Below are 24,654 nucleotides of genomic sequence, written 5' to 3'. Positions count from 1 at the left end.
CGCCGCCTCATTGGTGCTCCGCTTGTTTGCCGGCCTGAGCGGAAGTGCACACGGGACGTCAGAGGTGTCAATCAAGTTGTCCTTTCGCCCAACATGGGTCCCGTGAAAATATGAGCTAGCGGCGCCCGCTAAGTTACCCGGTACGGGGGGAGCTGTTTACCAGCGCAGTGGAGAACGGAGTTTTCTCCTCGGGCGAGTCAAAAATGTATGTTTGCTGATTTCGTGTCCCCTTCCACGAGCCCGTTATATATATTTATTTATGTATATATAAAAAAGGTAGGCAAGTGTCCGACATCTGCATAGGAACGCACTAACGAGCCCCCCGTGACGAACGCGTTTCTAAAACGTAAAGAGCGCTAATTACACCTCACCGCCGGTCGCCGAGGAACGCGATGCCCACGCCCGCAGAGACAGTTCGACTGGCCGCGTATCGCTCCAAACTAGCCGGCGCTCATTAACGCAAACAAAAAAAAACTAGAAACAAATAATGCTGATTCTCCGCGGACGGAGAAATGGTGAATGTGTACCTTGGTGGCGGTAACACGGTGTCGCTCCCTCGGCCGCGCCGTTGCCCTCTGTCTCGCCTTGCTGGAAGTGACAGTGGAGAGGACGGGAAGCGGCTGCCGTCTCCCCTCTGACGTCATTCGCCGAGCGGGCGCGGGATTTTTAAACAAAACAAAAAGTCCAACATTACCAGCAAAATCATTTATTTCAATTCAGACAGCAATAAAATACACATTTAGTTTGATACTCCGAGCTCTCGCCCACAAACTGGACGCGTGCATTAAAACCGCACATTTTCTAAAATGTCATGATTTGCGATCACGCTAGATTCGCTATTCTTTTGCGTGCCTAATATACTCAAACGGTACTTAATGTCAAATTTTTACACTCATTAAGTGTTTCGCCATTTTCCAATTTCTAATATATATATATATATATATATATTTACTTTGATTAAGTTAAAAGCATTAATAAAAAAAAACATTTACATTTATGGCAATTTATTACATTTATTACATTTACATTAGATGCCCTTATCCAGAGCTACTTACAATTAGTAGTGACAGGGACAGTCCCCCCTTGAGACACTCAGGGTTAAGTGTATTGCTCAGGGAAACAATGGTAGTAAGTGGTTTTGAACCTGGGTCTTATGGTTCCAAGGCGAGAGTGTTACCCACTAGGCTTCTACCACCCAAAAGCAAAAAAGACGTAACGTAAGTTAGATACGAATTTTAATCATAGAAAATTACAGGAAGTGAAGCAATTTTTAAAATTGACGAATCTGCTGCCGTCAAGGTAAAACGCGAACACGTGCCAGGGCAGGGCACAAGTTGACATGGCGACCAGTTGATCCGTAACACCGGTTCGCAGCGCCATCCTTAGCAGAAGACTTCCGGAAGTCGGTGCAACCCTTTCTCGCATCGCACCGCGAGTCTCTGGATGGGCTGTCAAATGTGTTAAACGCACAAAAGGCGTGTCAGAAAAGCCCAGGAAGCCTACGCGGCGTCGGTGACTGACAGGAGTTTTTATGGACGCTCGGCATAAAGGAGAGCGACGTGTGGAAGTGGGCTAGCTAGCAGGCTAGCTAGTGGCTTGAAAAAGAAACCAAGGCTTCACGCAGGAGTCCGCTGGGCTGTTATCTGGTAGGTTTGCAAACATTCGGCAGACTGTGGCGTGTAAAACTGTGTGTCTAATGTCTGGAGCCTGTTAGTGTCAGCCAATGGCTTCGCGATACGTCAGCAGTTTGACAACACGCATGCCTTTAGCACCCGAAGGCAGCCGAATGCAGGCTAATATTAATATATGTGCATATACACAATGTATAACGTCATTATTTATTGCAGCAGTCATACGTGTTTGGTATGGTTGAACTGTCGAGTGTCCATAGGTGAACATTCGTTAGCTGGCTGGCTGTCAATTGCGTACATGGTGAGGGTTAGAGAGAGCATCTTAATTATTATTATTATTATTAAAAATAACAGAGGTTTGTTTTCTCATTTTTTCTCTCTGATTTTTCTTTATCATGTTGCCTAAAATATCTGTTTATCTTTGTGCAGTTGTCAGCGCAGCATAATTAACCTGCCAATGGCAAGCGCAAAGGTGCCTCTAGATGAGCAGCATATTACAGGATCCACAGGGCCTGCTGGCAGAGAATGCACACTTCCTGCATTGGTAGATATTCATATTTTCATAATGTATGTGTATACATCAGTTTAATAAGTACTATGCCATGGAACTGCAGTTTTGAATTGTGTCTGGCTTTTGGACGGTGGTTGGCAAAGGAGTTTATGGGGGGGTGTTATAATTTCTTTTGTGATGTAATCTGTTAACTCTAGCACCCAGACCATAAGGAGGAGCGATGTTTTCTGCCTTACAAACCCCCACCTGTGGATAGTTCAGCAGCACATATTGAAGAGTTTTTGGAGCACGCCCACTTTGTGTCTGAAGACCTGGAGTGGTTGTTGTCCTTGCCTCATGATAAATTCTGGTGCCAGGTGGGTGCCACAGCTTAACATATTCAGTCACAGCAGTATCTGTCTTTTCTCTGCTTTAAGGCTGTCTTTGACGCATCTCTTCAAAAATGTTTGCATTTGTACTTGAGTCATGCCCCCTGATACTATCACTAATGCGAGCCTTTGTTTTTGCAGCATTTAAAATAGTGTCTCGAATCCCATTGGTGGACGCTCATTTCCACATTTATTTATTTCCCCCTAACATTTAATTTTGCCCCACTTGAAACTGCTAGTGTTAATAAGCAGTTATGACAGCATATGTCTTTTCTCTGCTTTAAGGCTGTCTTTGACGAATCTCTGCAAAAATGTTTGGATTCGTACTTGAGGCATGCCCCTCGAGCTCTCGAACCGCCGAGCTGTTCGTCCCTGGCTGTGGCTGAAATGCAGCGATCTGTCCACCGCTCCGTCTTCATGGTCTTTCTAAGGATGGCTACGCATAAGGAGTCTAAAGTGAGTATCAGGCCAGTATTATTCATCCGGGCTATTCAAGGCTTTTTGAGAGCATTGTAAATTGATGGGGCTGCTGATGTCAAGGGAACTTTGGTGCAAGTAGTGTAGTGCATATGAACCATACGATTTCAAAGTCACAGGTTCAAACCCAACTTACTACCACTGTGAAGGAGACATTCTCTTTTTATCTACTTTTAGGAGCACTTTATCACTCCAGCAGTTTTTGGCGAGATCATTTACAACAACTTCCTGTTTGACATTCCCAAGATCCTGGACCTTTGTGTGCTCTTTGGGAAGGGAAATTCACAGCTTCTGCACAAGATGATTGGTATATCACTGTAGCTAATTACTGTGATTTTAGAAAAACAAAAGCACCCCACCCAACTGAATAAATGACAACTCAATCATATCTCCTTCCAGAGAACATTTTTACTCAGCAGCCTTCATACTACAGTGATCTGAATGAGACTATTCCCTCTGTCCTTCAGGTAAGAAGAACACTATCTATCAATAGAATGCCATATGCAACTGTTAATGCTGGCTTGCTGATCATTAAAAGTCTAATGCTTGTGTGTGTGTGTGTTAAGGTACTGGACACCATTTTGGAGCGATTTGGCCTTCAGTCAGAGCCGGCCACAGCTTTAGAGCCTCTGAAACTTACTGCCCACAGCCGCCCAACTGCCCATACAATGCCCCAGGAGGTGGGACTAGTTAGTGCAGAGAGCTGATTTAATCCCAGCATTTGATTCATTTCAATTATTATTATTTTCTTTATATTTGTATTTTCAACCATTTACAGGATCTGTTGGATCTGGTAATGTACTTGTGTGACACTTGCACAACCCTGCACTCTTTTCTGGATATTTTCCCTGAGGCTTGCAGGACATTTCAGGCACATGGCTTTCTCAGCAGGTCAGCCAACAGGGATACATGGGACTGGGACACATGAAAAACAATAAAGAAAAATCATTATAAATAATATAGTTTTTTGGTTTAGGGTAATGAGCATTAGTCTATATGTTGTAGGCTGTCCTCATTTTATGAGCTGGCTGTACCTGATGTTGAAAAAGCTGTAAGAAAGAGGAATTTTGATAAAAGGTATGTAATCAAATTAATACAAAGACACTTTAGCACTTGAAGTTGGATGAATATTTGAGACTTTTTTTTTTTCCCTCTCCAGTGTTCAGGAAGATCTTTGGAAGCGGCTAGCCCATTCTTGCAAGAAGATGGTAGAAATTGCACATTTGATTGTTCAACACACCTGCCTTCAGCCCATATTAGAGGGGTAAGACACAAACTACCTGTACATGTTAGATACAGTGGGATCTAGAAGTGATTTTTATATATAAAATCTTGAAATAAAGATTAATTGCAGTAAGTTAACTTTTTGATCTTTTTCAGGGCTGAGAACATACAGTCTTGTGTGGAGGAACTGCTGCAGCATTTCTCCACTTTCCTTCAGGAAAAGAGGTCCGGCACTCAAACAAGTCTACGTGTACTGTTTGTAGTCTGTTTTTATTTTTAATGTGGTGCATTTCATTATTTAGGTTCCTGACAGATTATGATGAAGAGTTTCCAGTAGCGGATGACATTAGTCTTCTCCAGCAGGCATTTCCTCATCTGTATCCTCCTCCTGTGTGTAGCTCCTAAATTACAAATGTATGCAAAAGACCCCAAAACTCCTGCTTGATGAACAGTCATCGATGCACATTCATTTATACTTACAATCACTCCAGCGTGTGTTGTCTGTTTGTATTAACAAACACTATCAGATGAGGGAGATTATGTTTGATCCTTAACCGCCCCCTTCCAGTGATGAAACGCGCACGTCTTACCTGCTGGAGGGGGTGGACAGTGCCTATGAGAGCGTGGGCCGTAAAAAGTCTGGCGCTCACCCACCAGTTGGTGGAACTGCAGGGGCTCAGAGTGAATCCGGAGCTGCCTGGGGGGCAGAGTTGTCCCAGGTGGTGAGGGGAGCAGAGGCAAGAGAGGATGAGGGCCTGGTGGATGGAAACGATGTGAGTGGATGGGATAACCACCCCATCAGTCTCATGTACAGACTTGCATGTACATTTTGCATGTGGTCTTATTCTTCAGGGGCCAGTGTGTACAGTCAGCTCAGGTGAGCTGGAGTCCCTGCTGTCTAACGTAAGAGACCTTCTGCCTGACCTGGGTGAAGGTTTCATCTTGGCCTGCCTTCAGGAGTATGGCTACAACTCAGAGATGGTGATCAACAACATCCTGGAAAACAATCTAGCCCCAAGCCTGGACAAACTGGATAGAGCCCTTCCAAGGTGAGGAACTAGCATGCTGGTATATTTATATGGAATGCTACTTTTAATGGAACTAAATCTCTAGGAATATTTTACTAAATGCATTAAATACAAAAAACCTTTTGACTTTATACTTAAATAGGGCTCTTACAAATAAAAAAAACAATAATTGTTAAACTAATGGTATTTACAGTGTGGGTCCTAGTGAACCAGTTTAGGGATTTCAATGATCGACATCTTAAAGAACTTATGTGAGTCGCTCTGGATAAGAGCATCTGCCAAATGCTGCCATTAAGTTGCTGTTGACAGCAATCAAGAGCAGCGGCTGGCTGAGGATCTGAGACGTTCCCAAAGCTCTCTGTGCATTGCAGTGAAAACTTGTAAAATTTTGTGCGTTGACTTGTGCGTATGTTTCACAGACCTATTAAAGCGGAAGCCAATCCGGTCCTCAGCAACCGGTCCAATGTCTTTGACGATGATGAGTTTGATGTGTTCAAAAGGGACCAGGTGGACATGTCCCGAATATGGAAAGGAAGGAAGTAAGAAGTCCTCCTGTTTCCATTTGAGTTTGTAGATGGTTTGAAATGTTTTAAGTTTATAAGTTCTTTTAAAAATCATTATGTTAGACAGGGTCCAAGTGGACGTGCCCTGTTGGAGGACAAGCAGCACATTTCAGAGCAGAGGGCGCGGTACCAGGCTTACGAGACTGTGGTTGATGAGGTGCCGATTGGTACAAATGAGTCTGGCGAAACAGGCGCTGCCTATGTAGCGGATGATTATGAAGATGAATACGACGACACTTATGACATCAACCAAGTAGGAGCCAATGACCTGGATGAGGATGATGATCTCTTGAGCAGAAGGTATGAATGGAATAGGAAACCACCGAAAGATAGAGTTCCCGTGAAAATGTGTCTTCTCTTTCTGTTAGGCCATTCACCATTCCACAGGCACTCCGAACAGGCAGGAAAGCACCAGAGGAAGAGGAGGATGAGGGAGATGAAGAAGTGGAAAAGGTGCATATTTATTGTAGATCGAAAAGGGTCTTGGGGGGTCTTTCAAAAACCTGCTTGCAATAAACTTTTTTTTCCTAGGATAATGGTACGAAGAGAGACCTCTTCATTCAGGACCCAGCAGTGCTGAGAGAGAGAGCAGAGGCCAGAAGGTTAGCCATGCAGAGCAGGAAGGGGTAAGAAACAACATCCCAAAATTTCAAAACTCTCACACTAATAATGAACTACATATGTAGTGGTGCTACTGACCTCAATATGAAGTCTGATGTACTGCAGTGTTTATGCAAACTGTGTTTCTGGGGCTTTAAATATTACAGTAAAATGTATAATTATTTGTTCTGTTTAGAAAGAATATTTATTGGGAATAAATTTAGAAATAATGGCCTTATCTTGATAAGATACTATAAAATATGTTTACTTGACATTAAGCGTTATAGAGCTATAAAATATACATGCATTCATGGAAATGATGCTTTTTTTTTTAAACTGTGAACGAAACACCTGTGGTTAGTTATGGCCTCATGTTGCTCTCCTATTGAAATACTGTTCTCTTCGTGGTATTAGTTACAGACCGCCACCTACCAGTCATGTCATGGGTGGACCCAAGGGACAGGGCCAATCACAGGAGACCTTATTAGATCGACGTCGGAAGGAGGCCAGCAAAAGCAGAGGCGCCAACCACAACAGAAGATCTATGGCAGACCGCAAGAGGAATAAAGGCATGATCCCCTCTTGATGATACGAGTCTATGTCTGCCAATATGGACGCTCAAGGACTGGTGCCTCCGGAGGTCATGACCTCCAGTATGACCCACGTTGCCACATCTTTCATTTTATGCGTAAATGAGATCTTGCAAGCTGGTCTGAATTTTTTTTTTTTTTGTGATCTCAACCATCTTTCCTGTGTTTAGAATTTTAAGTTAATATTTGTTCATTATTGTAGAAGAACATAGTTTTGGGGTATTGGAAAGTTAAATTTAAGCCACATGGTAAACCAAAGAATGACGAGCACACAAGCATTTGTCTTTGCATTGTGCCATTGATTTCAGTTCTTTATTAAAGTGATTGTGACACACAGTAACTGTAACATTTACAAGACCAGAGTGAAGGCTGAGCGATGGTTTTAGAGACTCTGGCCCAGCCAGGGGCACACGAATGGGAAAGGGCTGCACCTTCCACTCTACCCCCTGCCTAAGGTATCTCTTTATCATGTTTGACCCTCTCAGAATGTTTTGTGTTCATAAGCCACCAAATGCAGCAATGAGTAAGTAAACCTTACATCTCTCAGGCAAAACTGACCAAGACAACTTGCCATGCATTTTCTATAGAATGAAGACAATGCAATACTATTTTGTAACTAAAACCATATAATTTATAAGAGCTTGGAAAATATCGTGAAAGATCTATGTATAAATAAATACTATTGGCTTTGTTTCAGTCAACTGGTGAAGTCACGTCCGGCATCCCTCCTCAAGGTGAAGGGAATTGTGGTTACGTGTCTTCTTTAGCTGTACAGTCTCTCTAGAGATGTACCTGGCTTGTGTGCGGTTCCCAGATACCACGCAGCGAGTAACTTTGTGCACATTGGTGTTTTCTCCGCATAATTAAGACGCTAAATGTCATAAAGGGAGAACACACAGGCATGAATCACGTCAGGTGCAGATCTGAGAGCGAACAGACAGCCACACAACACTTCAAACATATGCTACAGGTCTCTTGTAAAAACTATATTCTAAATTATACTTAAAGTTCTAAAATCAAGTAAGTGTCACACAGTACAGGAAGAATAAGAATATTGGTAAGTTTACCTAGACATTTAAAAAAAAAAGGAATACAATACCTTAATATGAGATATTGGACTAGTTTCCTCGTAAAACTAAATCCATGTAGACTTTTTCAGAAATGCGTACAGTTCCTGATCGATTAAAAATCATTAAGATTTGTAAACACATTGTATGCCTGTGCAACACACGTTTCAAAGCATGGGCTCTGCTACGCCCCTGTTCCTCATAAACACCCCTGCGTTCAGACGAATCGAGTAGTTTGCAGATTTGACAAAGAAAAAAATAAATAAAAAAACAAGCATGTTTGGCTTAACAAACTACATGGAAATTCGTCGTCCAGCCGGTCTGCCAGGAATCATGGGTGAGAGTGAAGCCGGGGCATCTGGAGGTAACGCAGTCGGGAGGGGGGACGTCCTCGTTCAGAGAGCTGCCATTTACAGTACAATGAAAAGATGTCTTGTTGTAATGTCCCACAAACACACAAGAGACCTGCTCCAGATACACAGGCTCCCACATCAGCTGTTAACAGGAGTTACCTGTGGGTGGCAAACAAGTCAGTCAGAAAACACACGCCCAGTGCAATTATAGTTAATATATACAATTTTATCTCCAGTGTGAATACGTGATAAGAAAAGTGAAGTTTTACAGTCCAGTACAACATCAGAAATCTGAGAAGTCAGTAATAATTTAGCGGGTGATTATTTTAATGCCGACACCAGACCCATGGAACTATGAAAACTCATTCATTGTTCATGATGAGGTGTGGCTAGTCAGGCTACATTACGACGTTCAGCTGCAAAGCACCTTCACCAAACTTGTAGCGTGGGCGTGTGTGGTCCTACACTCACTGAACACACTGCGTTTGCACAGCGGACAGGTCTGTTGCAGGAGGAGCCAGGGGTCAACACAGTCCCGGTGGAACTCGTGCAGGCAGGGCAGCACTCTCAAACACTGCGGGCCAGTGACAAATGGCAACCTTTAACATCGTAAAACCCCTTGCACGTCAGCGCGTGCAGAACAGTGGCAGCAGTCGGACCTGGTTGTCGTGGAACTGCTCCAGACAAACAGCACAGCCGTCCAACTCCGCAGCCTGTGCTGCGTCGCTCCAGAGCCGAGTCTTCAGGGCAGACAGTCTTTTCAACGTGTCCTGCTTGGGATGTAACTGAGCAGGGGAAGAACTGGTTTTTAAACATTGACCCAAGGTAACAGGAAAGGGACGGTCTCATCCAGCCATTTCAGTAACGTGTGTGCTTGAGATCTTTGCAAGCATGCCTGCTGCACAAAGACTTATTCGCTCTCAGCATAAATCTGTTAACATGCATTGAAATACAGGAGACAGCATTACAGCATTCAAAGATTTCCCACTATGCAAAACGATAGGTTATTACAATATAATAATAATAATAGTTGTTTGATTACTCAACAAGCACCAGTTTGAATATCAACACAGTATAGGCACCTCTAGGTCATCACCAAACTGGTTGTCCTGATGCTGCCAGCGGGCGTGAACTATGACCCCTGTAGAGAGGATCAGTGCCACCAAGACGACCGTGTTCCACAGCTGCTGCAGGTACTTCTGTAAAAACACAACGCCGGTCACCGTGACACCGAGGTCTGATGCCGTCAACAACGTCTGTTTCACGCTGGCCCAACCTGGACCTGGGAGTTGGTCTCTCCGGTGCAGATGACCCCCTGCCACTCCCCGTATAAGCCCCCCCGGGAGCGACCGCAGCTGGACCACAATGTCAGCGTGGCCCCCTGCAGCCACACAAAAAGGGACAGCTCGCACAATGTTGTACTGCCGTGCTGCAACTGTGCCAAACGCTTTGGCGACCTACCAGATTGTCCTGTAGGAAGGTCTTGTATGTGATTTTTGCTGTTGCGTGCAGACCCCTGTAAAGGAGCATAGAGCGTTCTGAAATGTGCTAGGCTCACGCGGCAAGCCCTCCTCAGACCAGCGCTCCTACCTGAGCAGGGCTCCTATTAACTTAGTCACGTTCTCAGACGTCTGTATGACTATGATGGGCTTGGACAGGACCTGGGAGAGGTCCATCTGCGGAAGGAGAATCGAGCGACGAGTCAGAACGCGAAGTCACAGCGGACGGCGGAGGACGGTGTCCAAGGGGCCTACCTCTCTGACAGTGTTCTGGTTGAGCGCCAAGATGATGAGCGCAGACGCCCCCAGGACAAGCGCCCGCTTCATCTTCGATAATTAAAGAAAGAAAGGAAAAGTTCAACGCACGTCAAAGCTGCACTACCCTGGCCACTTTATTAGGCACACGTCACTGTAACAGGGGCCGTGTCACACGTCGGTATGAAGCTTAGTGACACCGCTGGGTGGAAAGTGGTCCCAGACAAAAGATGAGCTACAGTCTCTGTGAATCAAGGATAAGTGTATTTAATAAAGTGGCCAGTTACCGGCTTGGCTGTTCAGTTCCATTCGTTTTTTTGGTTGTTTTTTTTTTTTACCCTGTTCACCACAGCAGCTGCGAAAGACTCCTGGCCACCGCTGGTTTTGGAAGCTTCCATCTTGACAGGAACGACTCCTATCCAGGGATTCTGGTCCCCGGCGTCCACACTCTTGCGTTCTCCCTCCGCGACCTTGATGGAGTCGTCTTGCATCTGGGAAAGAAAAAAAGTCCAGCAAATTACCGGCGAAAAAAAGATTCCCCAGTACAGTAGCACGCCTATTTCATACAATGTGCTTTGCATATGAAAGTGAAGTGATTGTCATTGTGAGACACTGCAGCACAGCACACGGTGACACAACGAAACGTGTCCTCTGCTTTTAACCATCACCCTCGGTGAGCAGTGGGCAGCCATGACAGGAGCCCGGGGAGCAGTGTGTGGGGACGATCGAGATTCGAACCGGCAACCTTCTGATTAAGGGGCCGCTTCTGGCCACCACTGCCCCCCCAAGGCAACGATTCGCAATTGCGTATTTTTGCTCATCAAACACGAAGAGGTTGCACGAGTAATTGCATATAATAACAATAAAATAAATTCCTATTTACCAATCGCAGATCGCCTTGGAGCTCATTGCTGCCCTTGCTGCGGCCGTCCGGCGTGTGGTTATTAAAACTGCCCTCCACCACGTCCCCCTGCACGACGCTGCCGGCGCCCTGCTGTTCCTGCACGAAGATCTCCACCACAGCGACCTGCTCCGTGGCGGCGGCGGAGGCGGACAGCGCGACCAGCACCGACAGAACGCCGCGGCAGATCATCGCGAACAGGCCCCGGGGAGCGTCCGGTCCAAAAACCGAAGGCGATACCCGATCGATCAGGCCCCGGTCGAGACCCCGGCCTTCATCGACCCAGGATTACCCTGCTGGGCTCGGACCTCGAACGGAATGTAAACAGGACGACAGCTTCCTGCTTGCACAGGAAAAGGCAGGCGGCGTGTGTGCTTGTTGCACGGCCGCCATCTGCTGGGAATTGGAGGAGAGTCCGCTGCTGATGGTGCGCCGCCATCTGCACTGTGTTCGCCAGGGTTTGGGCCTCGCTCAAACATGAAGATGTACAGTACAGGCCAAAGGTTTGGACACACCTTCTCATTCAATGTGTTTCCTTTATTTCTTTATTATGTGGAGTTATGTACTTATCAAAAAGTGGAGACCTGGCCTCCACAGTCACCAGACCTGAACCCAATCCAGATGGTTTTGGGTGAGCTGGACCGCAGAGTGAAGGCAAAGGGGCCAACAAGTGCTGAACACCTCTGGAAACTCCTTCAAGACTGTTGGAAAACCATTTCAGGTGACGACCTCTTGATGCTCATCGAGAGAATGCCAAGAGTGTGCAAAGCAGTAATCAGAGCAAAGAAACTAGAATATAAAACATGTTTTCAGTTATTTCACCTTTTTTGTTAAGTACATAACTCCACATGTGTTCATTCATAGTTTTGATGCCTTCAGTGAGAATCTAGCTCAACTATGTCTAGTCCAGAAAATTTTTTGCTAGTAGATGCTATTAAAATCTGATGTGCATATATTAATAGGCAGAGCACATACAATAGGGTTTCAACAGGACACAACTATAGAGCAGGGATTTTGTACCCAGATAAAGCGTCACGTTTAGCCCCGCCCCCTGACGTCACACATACGCATTTCTTCAGAATTTATACAAACACCAGTCCCTATTACAATAAATCTGACTTGGCCAGATTTGTAACTAAACTTTGACTGTTCTCAAACCCTCTATTCAGTAGTCACTGTGTTACTCCTAATGGAAATAGTTTCCTAATGTTTTGTAAATTAGTACATTTTGACTTGTATTTCTACTTTAACCCATGTACACGACTTGTTTACTTCGTTCACCACTGAGTGCCAGATTAGTCTTAATCTGAATAAAATGTCTTTAAAGAATAAAATTATGTTAACACGGAGCACCGTGATTCCTATATTCGGCAGCGCCCTCTTCTGTTACCGACTGGTAGTGAATGAGTTAATCCGGCTTGTTTGATTCAGCGATCCGAATCGTTTGACTAAACGATTCGGGAGCCTTCGATCTCCGACTGCCCTTTGTTCACCCAGCAGGTTGTGTTTACTTTAGCTAATCTGACAAAGTCATCATTTTAACAGCAGCGTGGGTGATGCGATTTTCGGCGGTCGAGTGGAGTACCGAGTACCGAGTGGAGTCGTTCGCTCAAATGATCCGTTCGTTCACGAGCAGGGACTGGCTGGGAGGCTGTGACGCTCGGAAGGAGAGGAGGAGAGGAGAGGACGGACGCTCCCTCGGCCGAGCCCACGGTACCCCAGTCCGCGGCAGACCGCCACTGTCTCGGCGCTCGACATGAGCGGGCGAGTCGGCGACTTGAGTCCGAAACAGGCCGAGGCCCTCGCGCAGGTAACTTCTCATCTTCCTCCTCCGCGGATGCGCACGTTTTAAAAACGCGCGTTTCGGGCTTGAATGCAGAGTCGTCACATTGCGCTCGGTCACAGAGCACTTCTGCGTGAGAACAGTGGAATTGGATCTGCGGTTTCGTGAACCCAGCTTCCCATCGCAATAACAAGACTTTTAAACAATACGTCACTTGGTTTAAAATTACCGTCCAAAGGCTACCGAGGCAATATTTCCGAGCATGCGCAAAGCACTAAAACCGCATTATTATATGTCGCATTATTTATTATAATGACTGCGTAACTAAGCCATCTCAGGAGTTCTGATCATTTCTGGGTGGTAGTAGCCTAGTGGGTAAGACACTCGCCTATGAACCAGAAGACCCAGGTTCAAGTCCAAATTACTACCATTGTGTCCCTGAGCAAGACATTTAACCCTAAGTTTCTCCAGGGGGACTGTCCCTGTAACTACTGATTGTAAGTCGCTCTGGATAAGAGCGTCTGATAAATGCTGTAAATGTCTTTAGCCTCCATTTATACTGCTATGCTGTCTTGATCTAATTGGAACGCATGTTTTTCCCTGTTAACTGTTGCTGGACCGTGTGTGGTGTTTAGTTGCGAGAGAGGGTCCAGGACGTTCTGCCCCAGTGTCCATACCAGAGTGACCACTTCCTGCTGCGCTGGCTCAGAGGTGAGGATGCACACGGAAGAGAGCGGATGCGGGACTTGCGCTCTATGCCCTCTTGTCCTGCATTTGTTTACAGCGGCACCCGAGTTGCACGTTTACATTTTTTGCATTCAGATAAATTTGCATTCAGGCTGCTGGATTCGGGCTCAGCGGTCGTTGTCTTCTTTCCTCTCTCTCCTCATGTTCTTCCAGCTGCTGTTATTGATCTCTCAGCAGACTTGAGCATGAGCGCCATTAGATGTGCATCAACCACATCTAGAATGGGCGTATTGATGGCGATGATAATCGTGTTGTATAAGGGAGAGGCCGTGTGCAGCGATTTTTCTTTAGCTTCAGTTTGGTGTAACACCTTTGATCCAGGAATGTCCACTATCACTTGAAGGCTGTACTGGGGCCATATTGAGAAAGGAGGGTGAGATCATTTACAGATACTTTCAGATAACCGTCAAGGTAAAATGACTGTTGAGTAATATTTTTTTTTAGAGGCTCTCCGAGTAGCTCGCTATTTTAAACGCATGTTCCTCTTTTGAGAGATTGAGCATTGCGAATGCAATTACAGGATGCTGAATCATTCTTGCACATGACTCTTGTCAAATGTTGGTCTGGATGCCCGTGGCATTAGACAAAGGTATTACTTTTTGTGAATACCATCTTTATTTTGTATACCATATTCACTGTGGATGCTTTACAATGCACAATAGCTGTCAGTGAATGTTAAAAATCTGCTCTTACGAAGCATTTAGTTCACTTCCTCATTTACTATGAGGAATTAGGGCAAATGTGTATGGTGTGTGAACATACAAAGATATTTTTGAATATAATGTGGAAATTATAGTGCACATAATAAAGCAATACAGGGTGTGTGCATGTAAGCATTTTTTTTATTTCCTGCGCTTCAGACTTTGTGCTTTGTGTGTTCTAAGGCTGAGGTCGATGAGTTGCTGTTACATGCAAGACCTCAGACAGTTTCCAGATAACCACTCGGCACTGTGGCATTAGATTAGCCTATCTGCATCGTCCTGTTTAAGATATTAGGCTTTATCTGAATTACATTTTAGTCATGAAATGTGAGGGTTAATGAGGGTGCACTACTTTAATGACTTTAAATCAGATGGTGCAAGAATGGGGCCAGCGGGCTTAGAAGTATCACAGTAAAATTGATGCATTCAATAAGAAAAAAGACATTAATTTTATTATATATTTTCAAAGATATTTATCTCTGCTTTCTGTATCTTTACTTACAGCCAGGAACTTCAGCGTGCCCAAAGCAGAGGCCATGCTGCGAAAGGTATCTCTTCTTTTCTTCAGCAACAAAAGCTATTTTGTATGTTTTCCTTTTCATATGCATGAAGGGTAAATTAATCTGAAATCCATGCTGAGGCCATGTACTATTTTTGAAGAGTTTCCTCAACTTGAAGCACAGTTGGCTGCTTTGTGTAAAGTTTGAAATCACAAACAACGATTTAAATTTCTGCCAGGATTTATCCGCTGACACTGTGCAGTGCCTTGTGTGGATTGCAGGAAATCGATTTAGAAAGACGCTATATGGTCAGGAGTGCGTTCATGGCAAATCAGCCCCTTGTTCTTGAATGCGACCTTTTAGGTGCTAGATGGAGAACCACCCCCCACCCGCACGGTTCCATTCATGGGGCTGGTCTCTTGAGAAGTCAAAGCTCCAGTCTCAGGATATTATCCCTCAACTGCTGATTAAGCAAGTCGTTGAGAGTGTAAGCCTTCTGATCTGCTTTATCCCCGTTACCTGCTGTTCTCCTGTGCGGTTGTGTGAAAAGGCTGTGCGTGTTCATTAAATACATTGTAAGTATAAATGTACATTAAAAAGGATTTTAGATATGCAGTTGCAGACAGTCTTATTGCCAGAGCACTTGTGTATCAAAGGATTTGTTGTCAACGGAAAGTTTTATGCCGAATGCATAAATCTTCCTGGTGCAACTCTCTTCATTTACCTGGTCTTAAGACTGGCACCTAGAAATTCACTATGATGTGCATCCCCAGTGGACAGGTTATTAGTAATCGAACAACGACTAACAAAATTGTGCATGACTTGTGCAAAATTGTGCAACTTCACAAGACCAAAGCATGTTTTTCCACCAAAATGTACAACTATTTAATATATGTATAGGTAGATGGCTGGAGTGAAATGGAATCACAGCCCATGTGCCCCTCTGTTCTACTGTACAGCATCTGGAGTTCCGAAAGCAGATGAAGGCCGACACCATAACCACAGACTGGAATCCTCCGGAGGTAAAGGACGCATCTGGCAGTCCCTCCCACACAGATTTGGACACCGATGAGTGACTGTTGCTTTGACATCCTGTTGCCCTGCCCTCATAATTATATGGGATATTTACACTGTCAAGTGTATATCTGGCACAGGGTGGGGTGCCAAGGGCACCACAGGACACACACACACACATACCATTAATTTACACAATCAATAGATTGCACAATTTAGAGTTCACCTAGTGTGCATGCCTTTGGACGGCTAGAGGAAACCGGAACACCCATAGGAAACTCATGGCAACATGGGGAGATCTTGCAGAATCTGCACACACACAAGGCCAGAGCCTGGTTTTGAACACATGGCCTTGGAGGTGTGAAGCCACAGGCCACCATGTGGCCCATCCCCGAGGCAAGACCTTCTACGTCAGTGAAATGGCTATGTTTCTGTTTAGTTTTGGGAGGATAACTGTATGTGCTGTAAGAGTTCATTCCTTCACCAATTACAGTGATATGAAGGAACGATTTAATGGGTCTCTTTAGACAGATGTGATTGTGAGAGACTTTGTAATCCAAATTAGCATAGCACAGGGTTCACAGTATGTGTTGTAATGCTGGTGCTTATATTAAGTGGTTGAACTTTGACCTCATATGCGGCAACCTCATTAACTGTAAATAGATCATGCCAATGTGATCACGCTGCCGAGAATGAGCTTTTTCCATTGTTTATGGAAACACATGTTTAGGAAAATGTTCTGCCATTGTGTTGTGTTGTGTTCTGTTGCTGTACATGAACTTTGCTGACGTTTGCTTTTTTTTTTTTTTTTTTGCTGCGGTCAGGTGATTGAGAAGTTCCTGTCGGGGGGTATGTGCGGCCATGATCGCGAGGGGAACCCCATCTGGTACGACGTCATCGGCCCTGTGGATCCCAAAGGCCTGCTTCTCTCGGCATCTAAGCAGGACTTCATCAAATCCAAAGTCCGGGACTGTGAGATGCTGCAGAAGGAGTGTGACCGGCAGACACAGAGGGTGAGTCTACTGCCTCCTTTTGCATCATTTTAATTTTCTACCCAAACTCTGAAGCCTGGCGTCAGTTCATTGGTCTGCACCTTAGCACTGATTTTCTTGTCTCTTGTAGTATACCAAAAAATACCAGGAGTATGCAAATTGAAATGCACCTTGTTAATTTCACTGTGTTAATCTGAATTGTCAAATCCATTGGGTTTTGTGAGATCCTGCTCAAATTGCACTCAGCTCACCAGAGTTAAAACCCGTTCTGCAGGTGGGGTGACGGTTGCTTCTGGCAGTTCTCCAATGGCATTTTTACTCCTCAGACTGCTGTATTATATGCAAAGCAATATTGTGAATTGTTTCATAAATGAACTGATCTGCCTTCTAGCATTTTCACAAGATGGAAATGCACTGTTCTTTTTTCTTTGTTCTTGTGCCTCCTGCACATTCCAGAGTTAAGTGTTGATCCATGTTCACTCCCAGCCCCATTAATAGCATGTTAGGCTCATTTCACTCCATGATTTATTGCAGCAAATGCACAGCAGGAACTGATATGTTGGGTCTTGCACTGTTTAGTGTGGGGAATTAGGGTTGCACCTGTACCAGTTTGACCTTGCAGTGATCCAAAAACTTTTATTCTGCACAACCGCCATCATGTAAGGAAATCTGTCACAGAAACTGTGTCGTTTAGTGACACGCTATTCTTGTGAGTCATGCTGGCTCCGTTTCAATAGCGGTGCCATAATAACACTAGTCTCTCACCTGCGTTTCGGTTCAGTTCAGAGGTATAGGATTTACGATGCCACACTTTCAAAAGGCTTTTCTTCAGCCCATCTTCTCTGAACGTCCTGGGCTTTGTTCAGTGCAACATGATGCTACATGCTGCCTCCTACACACGTTGGAAAAAGGTTTAGGGATGGGCGAGCAGGACAATCCAACACATCATTGGTGATTGATGGAAACAAAAGTATTATTATTATTATTATTTTAAATACAGCATTCTGGCTTTGCTCTAACGTGTGCTTGGCTTTTTTCCCCTCTCTCTGCCTCAGTTGGGTAAAAATGTTGAGTCCATCACCATGATTTATGATTGCGATGGCCTGGGGATGAAGCATTTATGGAAGCCGGCTATAGACCTTTATGGAGAGGTACAGTAGGTGACATCAGATCTGACTGGTGATGCCAACCAAGGGTAAAAATGTGATCATTATGTTTATCATGTATTTTTTTCAGGTGCTTACCATGTTTGAAGACAATTACCCTGAAGGTCTTAAGAGGCTGTTTGTCATTAAAGGCAAGTTTGCTTCATGCTTACTCCTCATTTATGTCATTTTGAAGTCTATATGGGCTGTTCACTGTGTACTGTGCTGTTTATAACACATGTAGCACTGTGCGGTATGAACCCTGCTGTATAACATGCTAATGGTGTGAAATATTGGCTTGCTGTCATTAGCTTCCTAGCTATGCTGGTTCATGTTGAAATCTGGTACATCAAGTATAGACTTTGTGTTTGGACTTGGCAAGTTTGGCTTTCAAGGGTTGCATGACGTTCACTGGATAATGGCAGAGCTCATTTGGACTTGAGACTCTTTGATGTGTTTTTTGTCGTTATTTTCATAAAATGACATAAATTACATAAAATGAAGGTCTGAGGGTTCAGGTCTGATACAGTGTCCTTAATGTACTAGAAATTTCAATTTGCATTTAGTAACAAATGAGTATGTACATTATGAATGTTGTCATTTGCGATCTGTCATTTGTTTCTTGTCACTCATCACAGCGCCCAAGCTATTTCCCGTTGCTTATAATTTAGTCAAGCACTTTCTGAGTGAGGACACCCGTCGCAAGATTGTCGTCTTAGGGGGTGAGATTTGAATCGGCCCCGATTTCTTATTCTGTTTGCAATGCATTAGACAATATTTTAATAAATAATTCTCTTCCTACAGCCAACTGGAAGGAGGTGTTACTAATGCATATCGACCAAGAAGAGCTTCCAGCAGCTTATGGAGGAAAACTCACAGACCCAGACGGCGACCCTTGCTGCAGAACAAGGGTGAGTTTCAGTAGGTGGGACCTGACGCGGTCTCAGTAGACTGCTGCAAAATGTACCAATTAGCATTTAAATATGCTTGCAGATCTGGCAGGATTTGTTCCAAAATAGGTATTTTTCTAGTTCTTCTGCTGCCTAGCCCAGACAAAATCTGCATCAGGCTTTCATTCTAGAAATGCTGGAGGTGTGGAAGGGATTTTTTACTCATATTTTTTGGCAAATTGGTATGTTTCAGGAACTTTCGGTGGAAAATGCTTCAGTGTAAAGTATTGGAGGTTCACAATGCTGATCTCTTGTGCTTCAAATTGTTCAGCACCATTTTACACTGCTGTCGCCACACATAAAAGATTAGACCTAATGCTTTTTCCATCATAGTAACGTGATATAGTCTGAAGAAAAGCCCGTTCGGTGTGAAGTAGGCTGCCCTGGTTTCCCTAGTTAGCCGCAGTTTAGTGCCTCAGCGTATCACTAGCTGTAGTCGGCCTATTAACCTCAGCTCAGCTCTTCTCCCCGCAGTGTGTTGTAGTACAGCTTATTAGGTTATGTGCTGATGACAGAACCCTTGCGGACAGATTAGGAGGATTAATTCGGCCCAGAGAGGTTGTCCTCTACAACTGCACCACCCATGAGTTATTGGGCGGAAAGCAACCGTCACTTTAAATGAACCATCCCGTGGAAGAATTTTTAAGAGCTGGTGATTGGTGCGTGGTAAGCTATAAACACGCTTGGAAAGGTCTTCATTTTTAATTCACTTTTTAACTTATCAATTTATTTCAAATCTCAATGTACAAACACTGGCACTCAGTGAGCAGTGTAGACCTGCTATGCACATCCTGTTTATTGTGGGGAGGTTGTGTAAAATCAATTGTGCAAAAAACACTTACAATTGAGCTACCACACTGTACTAAGTAACAGAACTCAGTATGCAGTATAAGCAATGTGTTAATAATGGCACATTGCTATTAAGGTATGATGCAGGTGAAAAGGATCAGACAACGTGGGTCAAATAGATGTAATGGGTCATAGGTCAAATAGACAGGCAGTTTACATCATGCCAGTTTACATCGTGCAACCCTGTTACACATTGCAGTGTTTTTTTAATGATCAGAAAATACTTGTTACCTAACATGCATAATGGGATTATTATAAAATCTGCACATTGTGCCTGCCTGTTGCTTTAAATGCGCACATCCAGACTGTCCCTCAGTCACTACCGCCCCTGTGCTGAGTCACCGGTCACTGTTGAGGACAGAGAGACTTAAGTGCCAAGCTGCAGTGAGCCTCTCCCACCTTCACTTCTTCCCCAGCTGTCACCTGCTGACCACAGATCTGTCACCTCCTCTGTGCTCCTCTTCGCGTAGCTCCAGGTTTGCCTGTCTAGAGAACAAAAACCTCACAGGACATTTAATTGCCCGAGTTTCTCCCTTGAAAGTGCACCGTGGAGTTTATTTGAATTGATTCCTTTATGTGTTTGTTTGTTGTTCCGTTTACCGGTGGACTGTAGCAATCAATTGCACCGATCTCCGTGACTGTCGATATTACTTTATTATCATAAAGTCATCGTGTTCATATTTTATTCATGTCACAGATGGCACACACATAGTGACGTAGGGCAGTATTTTCCCAGTGCTAAATAAGACAAAGTGCACGGGCCGTTTTTGTAAATGTTTGATTAGAATGCCAGAATGAAGCGTTGATAATACAGACGTTTGGCTTGCCAGTGGGCGTGGTCCCGAGAGGCCTAGGGATCATGTTTTTGATGAGGATAAGAGGCGACTGATTCAGAGGAGGGAGCTGTAAATCATCCAGACTGAGGAAGTAGATTTATTTCATTAAAACGTCATTAAAGAACAGCTTTTGTGTTTTGGAACCCCAAAAAAGTGACTTATTTCACCAAATCCAGCCAAAATATCGCCTGTGTAGCAAGTCTTATTTAGCGATGGGACAATGCAGCCTATAATTGCACATAGTGCAGTATGAGTCGATCACTTTGTGGGATTACTGATTTGTACTTGATTTCATTGCTCAGTAGATATTCACCAGTACTGTCATTGCGTCCAAGTTCTCTTTCTTTGTGTTTGTTCCAGTTTGCCTCTGGCTTGTTTTCTGTCAGGCATGTCTGGCATGCTTTAGTCCTGAGCAAATCTGCAGTGGACTGATTCTGCACAGACTCTCTAAAATGCCAGGCATGTCAACAGTCAATTAGTTGAGGTGTTAAGCTAAGGGCCTTTTGATGGAGTTTCAAACAGGGTCTTTTCTGTTGGTATGATATGTTTAATCTAGAACACATTTGGAATGTACCTGATTTTGTAAAGGCTGTCTTTTTCTTCAAATAAAGGTTATTCATAACTTCTGCTTGTTAATTTTTTTTTTGCATTCACACTGTAAATCAGAGAGTAAATCACTGTAACATAGCTATTACTATGTTTTATCACTTGTACTTTTCATCATTATACATTATTGTCCCAAATGTTTTTATGTTTTTAGGCTTTGCAGCTGTATGCAATCCTTATATAATCCATCTTAGTGGGAGCTTTTTAAATGGCCTGTCCCTGTTTTAAACATGCTTAAACACATAATTTCCTGGACCTGGATTTGTATTTTTTATGACTGTAGTCAGGAAATGTACTCCTCTGAAATGCTGGAGCTTTAAGATCTCACAACAAAGGCTGCCGTTGTCATGGTGCTGTTGGAATTAAGTTCTCTTAATTTAAGAGAACTGGTGCTCAGGGTTTGAGTTGAGGTGAGGACGGCTGTTGTAATTGTAGGCCACTGGAACACTGGTGGATTAAAGGCTTCCTGTGAAGACTTCCTGTGAAGGGGTCTTAAACTTGCAGCCCGCGGGCCACTTGCAACCCACGGGATGATATTTTGTGGCCCTCGGCATGATATAAAAGTTTAAAGTTTTTGACTGTTAAAAATGCTGAAAAGAGGGTAACATTTTTTTTTTTACCACGTTTTGTGTGGAAGGTTCCTTTTTTTTTGCGAGCAGAGAGACATGGTCATGTGTCCACTGCAGACGTTCACAGCGGTGTCTTGGTGTCAGCGGAGTCACCTGAAATCAAGCCAAAGCGGTGGAGTCGGTTGCAAATGGTTTGTCTGGAAACACTAGTACCCCTCGCGGCCCCAATACAAGGCGCTCGCTATCCCAGTATTTTCCGCCATAAGTAAATGTCATGATATTCATGCAATAATAAAAGACATGACCATCAAGCACAAAAAAGCCATGTTCAGAAGAAACATTCATGTTCTTCAATATTTCATTCATATTCAGGACAGTTTTTGTTCAGAAGAACCCATTGCAGCTGAAGAACTATTAGTAATGACGTTTGTGACAAGATTTTTTTGTGGAACTCAACCTCACCCAGACTCGCGTCTCCTGCGGCCCCCAGTTAATTTGAGTTTCAGACCCCTGCTTTACTTAGAGCTTCAAAAGAGGTGGCGTTATTGCATGAGTAGTTATGTGTGTACATTTGGTTTTCCAGACATGGGAGAAGGGGACCTAGGCACAGGTGACACAAGGTACGCAGATGTGTCCGTTAACACCCTTTAATGGTCAAGGCTCACCATGGTTGGGATGTGCCAACACTGGCCTATTCCATGTGTGTTTGCCTGAACAAATAGCATGACTCTACACTGCATAGACTGGCTGCGTGCTCTTTCAAATGGCCGTGCACAAAACAGCATTACTTGCAATCTAAACATTCACGTCATCCATTCATCCCCATGAATTAATATCATTAATATTACCGCCCCCTTGCCTGTTGTCATATCGAATGTTAATTGAAATAATTGTTGTTAGTTGGGAAATCATTTTATTTGGTTACATGCTATAGTGCACTCGTATTTTTTACAGGGCTCTTCAAATCTATTTTCCGTACTAATTTAAACGTTTTTTTTTATTATTATTTTAAAGGTTTCAATGTTCTTTAATTGGATTGTAGTTTGTTTTTGTTTTACAATACTGTCAAAATTTCTGATTTCTTTTTGTAGATAACGTACGCAGGACCAGTGCCCAAGTCCTACTACGTCCGTGACTCCATCAAAATCCAGTATGAGCAGAGTGTTTCCATCAGCCGAGGGTCGTCCCATCAGATGGAGTACGAGGTCCTTTTCCCAGGATGTGTGCTGAGGTGAGAGAGTGAAGCCCGGGACAAACGGAGCACACGGCACCGTACACTTAACTGGACCCCTGGCTCCGCCCTTCTCCCCTACTCAGGTGGCAGTTCGCCAGCGACGGGGCGGACATTGGGTTTGGGGTGTTCAAGAAGGCGAGGCTTGGAGAGTGGCAGCGGGCCGGTCAGATGCTGGAGGTGCTGCCCAGTCAGCGATACAACGCCCACCTGGTGCCTGAGGAAGGCTCCCTTACGTGCGCCGACCCCGGCGTGTGTGAGTACATAAACACTCATCACCGTTCTCTGGCCTTGGCAGTTATGGGCGTGGAGTAACTGCATGGGTTTTGAATTGTTCATTTATATATACTTTCTTTTTGTGTTTGTTTAATTTTTATCTGTAGATGTACTACGTTTTGACAACACTTACAGCTTCGTCCATTCCAAACGAATAAGCTTCACGGTGGAGGTCCTGCTGTCGGACTTTCTGTCTGCGCAGAAGGAGAGCAAAGTGACAGAAGTGGCTGCTGGCCAATAGCAACAGAGTTGTGTGTCAGCGCAGTGTTATTTGTGTGTTTGTTATTGTATGTAAAGGCTGAATAAATATTGTGCACTTGAACTTGGTGCCTACATGTCTTAGCACTGAAGTACCATGACACTGTTGATTTCTGCAAGCATTAGACTGATAGCTAACCTGACAACGTATTACAATGATGACGTTTTGAGAAATATGTTGCAAAATCTCTACGCTTTATGATAAAGATGATTGTTCTGTACAACCTGTGTTTCATTTAAGGAATATCTATCATGCAAGATTGAAGATTGTGAATTAAAATTGTTCCTGCAAATTTAAATTTTATTTATTAAAGTTCTAAAAACAAAATTAAATGAGCAATACTAAATTGCAGTGTCAGAAAATTTCCAAATATTATGTTCTGTAACTAAAACATAACTAATGTCACTGCATTTCAAATTGTGAGACTGGTGGGTTCTGGTGGCAGACTGGTGGGAACTCACCATAAGGTACAGTTTGATGAATGTCTGAGGCAATCATTTGCCAAATGTTCAGATGCTGCATTAATGATAATCTGTTTTACCTGAAGGACTGTCCACATGGATTGTATGGAAAGAATTTCAGAGAAGATGTCTTAAAACTTTTCTTTGTTGCCCATCTTGTTCTTGACAATCTTCATTCAGTATTACCCTGACAACAGAACCAAAACAAGCATGTTGCTGTGTAGTCCTTTTTTGTATGCTATATCTGTTTGCAAAACCTATGCTGATTATTCTTAAACCAGCACCTAGAATCTGTGCAATTGACAAAAAATCTGTATATCTCTGCATAGGGCTACTTCAAAGTTATGGCAAACTCCACTTCTATTTTTACTGAACAAATTTCAATTGTTTAATAGATTTTCCACTTCAGCTGCCTGAGTGACATTCTTGATAAATTTATAATTTCTGTTTCAGTTATCTTATTACTTTGTTTTTTGTTTCCATAAAAATCAAGAGAATCACAATCATACAGTTTTCAGCTATATTGAAAACAGGATCCATTCTGCTGGCTGTAACATATATACATCTAAAATATTAGATGCATTTGTAATTTATTGTGTGCATTTACAATAAATGTATTATTTATATACTAATGAAACCATAAAGTGTTTGTGTATTATTTTTGTTCC

The 24,654-nt window shown here is 43.7% G+C and overlaps 4 protein-coding genes across 10 annotated transcripts in view; 2 read left to right on the top strand and 2 right to left on the bottom strand.

The window, feature by feature from the left end:
- Positions 1 to 633, bottom strand: part of ogdha (oxoglutarate dehydrogenase a) — a 20,958-nt gene extending 20,325 nt beyond the window's left edge. For all 4 annotated transcript variants that reach the window (XM_028996350.1, XM_028996345.1, XM_028996347.1 and 1 more), the window contains exon 1: positions 528 to 633. The gene's annotated coding sequence lies outside the window, so the exon portion shown is untranslated. The remainder of the gene's footprint in view (positions 1 to 527) is intronic.
- ascc2 (activating signal cointegrator 1 complex subunit 2) lies at positions 116 to 7,683 on the top strand. Of its 2 annotated transcripts, none has more exons than XM_028996352.1 (19): positions 116 to 205; positions 2,061 to 2,175; positions 2,340 to 2,498; positions 2,796 to 2,966; positions 3,165 to 3,294; positions 3,387 to 3,454; positions 3,554 to 3,667; positions 3,766 to 3,878; positions 3,993 to 4,064; positions 4,147 to 4,251; positions 4,368 to 4,436; positions 4,514 to 4,588; positions 4,780 to 4,984; positions 5,064 to 5,260; positions 5,659 to 5,778; positions 5,866 to 6,102; positions 6,171 to 6,255; positions 6,334 to 6,428; positions 6,817 to 7,683. In XM_028996352.1, the coding sequence occupies exons 2-19, from the start codon at positions 2,089 to 2,091 to the stop codon at positions 6,986 to 6,988; spliced, it is 2,274 nt and encodes a 757-aa protein (XP_028852185.1). In that variant the 5' UTR covers positions 116 to 205; positions 2,061 to 2,088; the 3' UTR covers positions 6,989 to 7,683. The 2 variants fall into 2 exon arrangements, with proteins under 2 accessions (XP_028852185.1, XP_028852184.1); XM_028996351.1 differs by lacking the exon at positions 116 to 205 and adding an exon at positions 1,328 to 1,646.
- Positions 7,271 to 11,525, bottom strand: rnf215 (ring finger protein 215). 2 transcript variants are annotated; one of them, XM_028996355.1, is made up of 10 exons: positions 11,050 to 11,525; positions 10,505 to 10,657; positions 10,167 to 10,238; positions 10,003 to 10,088; positions 9,874 to 9,928; positions 9,689 to 9,793; positions 9,495 to 9,611; positions 9,072 to 9,197; positions 8,840 to 8,986; positions 7,271 to 8,571 (listed from the first exon to the last, which is right to left on the bottom strand). In XM_028996355.1, the coding sequence occupies exons 1-10, from the start codon at positions 11,257 to 11,259 to the stop codon at positions 8,551 to 8,553; spliced, it is 1,092 nt and encodes a 363-aa protein (XP_028852188.1). In that variant the 5' UTR covers positions 11,260 to 11,525; the 3' UTR covers positions 7,271 to 8,550. The 2 variants fall into 2 exon arrangements, with proteins under 2 accessions (XP_028852188.1, XP_028852189.1); XM_028996356.1 differs by having other exon boundaries at positions 8,884 to 8,986.
- On the top strand, positions 10,982 to 24,623 carry sec14l8 (SEC14-like lipid binding 8). 2 transcript variants are annotated; one of them, XM_028996353.1, is made up of 13 exons: positions 10,982 to 11,570; positions 12,704 to 12,877; positions 13,486 to 13,561; positions 14,803 to 14,846; positions 15,758 to 15,820; positions 16,637 to 16,825; positions 17,860 to 17,955; positions 18,041 to 18,101; positions 18,588 to 18,671; positions 18,754 to 18,860; positions 22,851 to 22,990; positions 23,077 to 23,246; positions 23,374 to 24,623. In XM_028996353.1, the coding sequence occupies exons 2-13, from the start codon at positions 12,824 to 12,826 to the stop codon at positions 23,505 to 23,507; spliced, it is 1,218 nt and encodes a 405-aa protein (XP_028852186.1). In that variant the 5' UTR covers positions 10,982 to 11,570; positions 12,704 to 12,823; the 3' UTR covers positions 23,508 to 24,623. The 2 variants fall into 2 exon arrangements, with proteins under 2 accessions (XP_028852186.1, XP_028852187.1); XM_028996354.1 differs by lacking the exons at positions 10,982 to 11,570; positions 12,704 to 12,877; positions 13,486 to 13,561 and adding an exon at positions 13,576 to 13,970.
- Positions 24,624 to 24,654: the final 31 nt, after the last annotated feature.

The sequence above is a fragment of the Denticeps clupeoides genome, chromosome 11 (genome assembly GCF_900700375.1).
Source record: "Denticeps clupeoides chromosome 11, fDenClu1.1, whole genome shotgun sequence".
Taxonomy (NCBI): domain Eukaryota; kingdom Metazoa; phylum Chordata; class Actinopteri; order Clupeiformes; family Denticipitidae; genus Denticeps; species Denticeps clupeoides.
The sequence above is the reverse complement of the archived record's forward strand: the minus strand, read 5'-3'. Positions and strand labels throughout refer to the sequence as shown.

What these genes read in the sequence shown, in the direction of transcription:
- ascc2 (XM_028996352.1), top strand. Translation starts at nt 2,089, where the DNA reads ATGGCAAGCGCAAAGGTGCCTCTAGATGAGCAGCATATTACAGGATCC. An exon ending in CCCATACAATGCCCCAGGAG is followed by an intron (nt 3,668 to 3,765) that starts GTGGGACTAGTT and finishes AACCATTTACAG; the next exon opens with GATCTGTTGGATCTGGTAAT. An exon ending in CTTCAGCCCATATTAGAGGG is followed by an intron (nt 4,252 to 4,367) that starts GTAAGACACAAA and finishes GATCTTTTTCAG; the next exon opens with GGCTGAGAACATACAGTCTT.
- rnf215 (XM_028996355.1), bottom strand. Translation starts at nt 11,259, where the DNA reads ATGATCTGCCGCGGCGTTCTGTCGGTGCTGGTCGCGCTGTCCGCCTCC. An exon ending in TCCAAGGCGATCTGCGATTG is followed by an intron (nt 10,658 to 11,049) that starts GTAAATAGGAAT and finishes TTTCTTTCCCAG; the next exon opens with ATGCAAGACGACTCCATCAA. An exon ending in AGTTTGGTGATGACCTAGAG is followed by an intron (nt 9,198 to 9,494) that starts GTGCCTATACTG and finishes TCCCCTGCTCAG; the next exon opens with TTACATCCCAAGCAGGACAC.
- sec14l8 (XM_028996353.1), top strand. Translation starts at nt 12,824, where the DNA reads ATGAGCGGGCGAGTCGGCGACTTGAGTCCGAAACAGGCCGAGGCCCTC. An exon ending in GTGACCGGCAGACACAGAGG is followed by an intron (nt 16,826 to 17,859) that starts GTGAGTCTACTG and finishes TCTCTGCCTCAG; the next exon opens with TTGGGTAAAAATGTTGAGTC. An exon ending in CTATAGACCTTTATGGAGAG is followed by an intron (nt 17,956 to 18,040) that starts GTACAGTAGGTG and finishes TATTTTTTTCAG; the next exon opens with GTGCTTACCATGTTTGAAGA.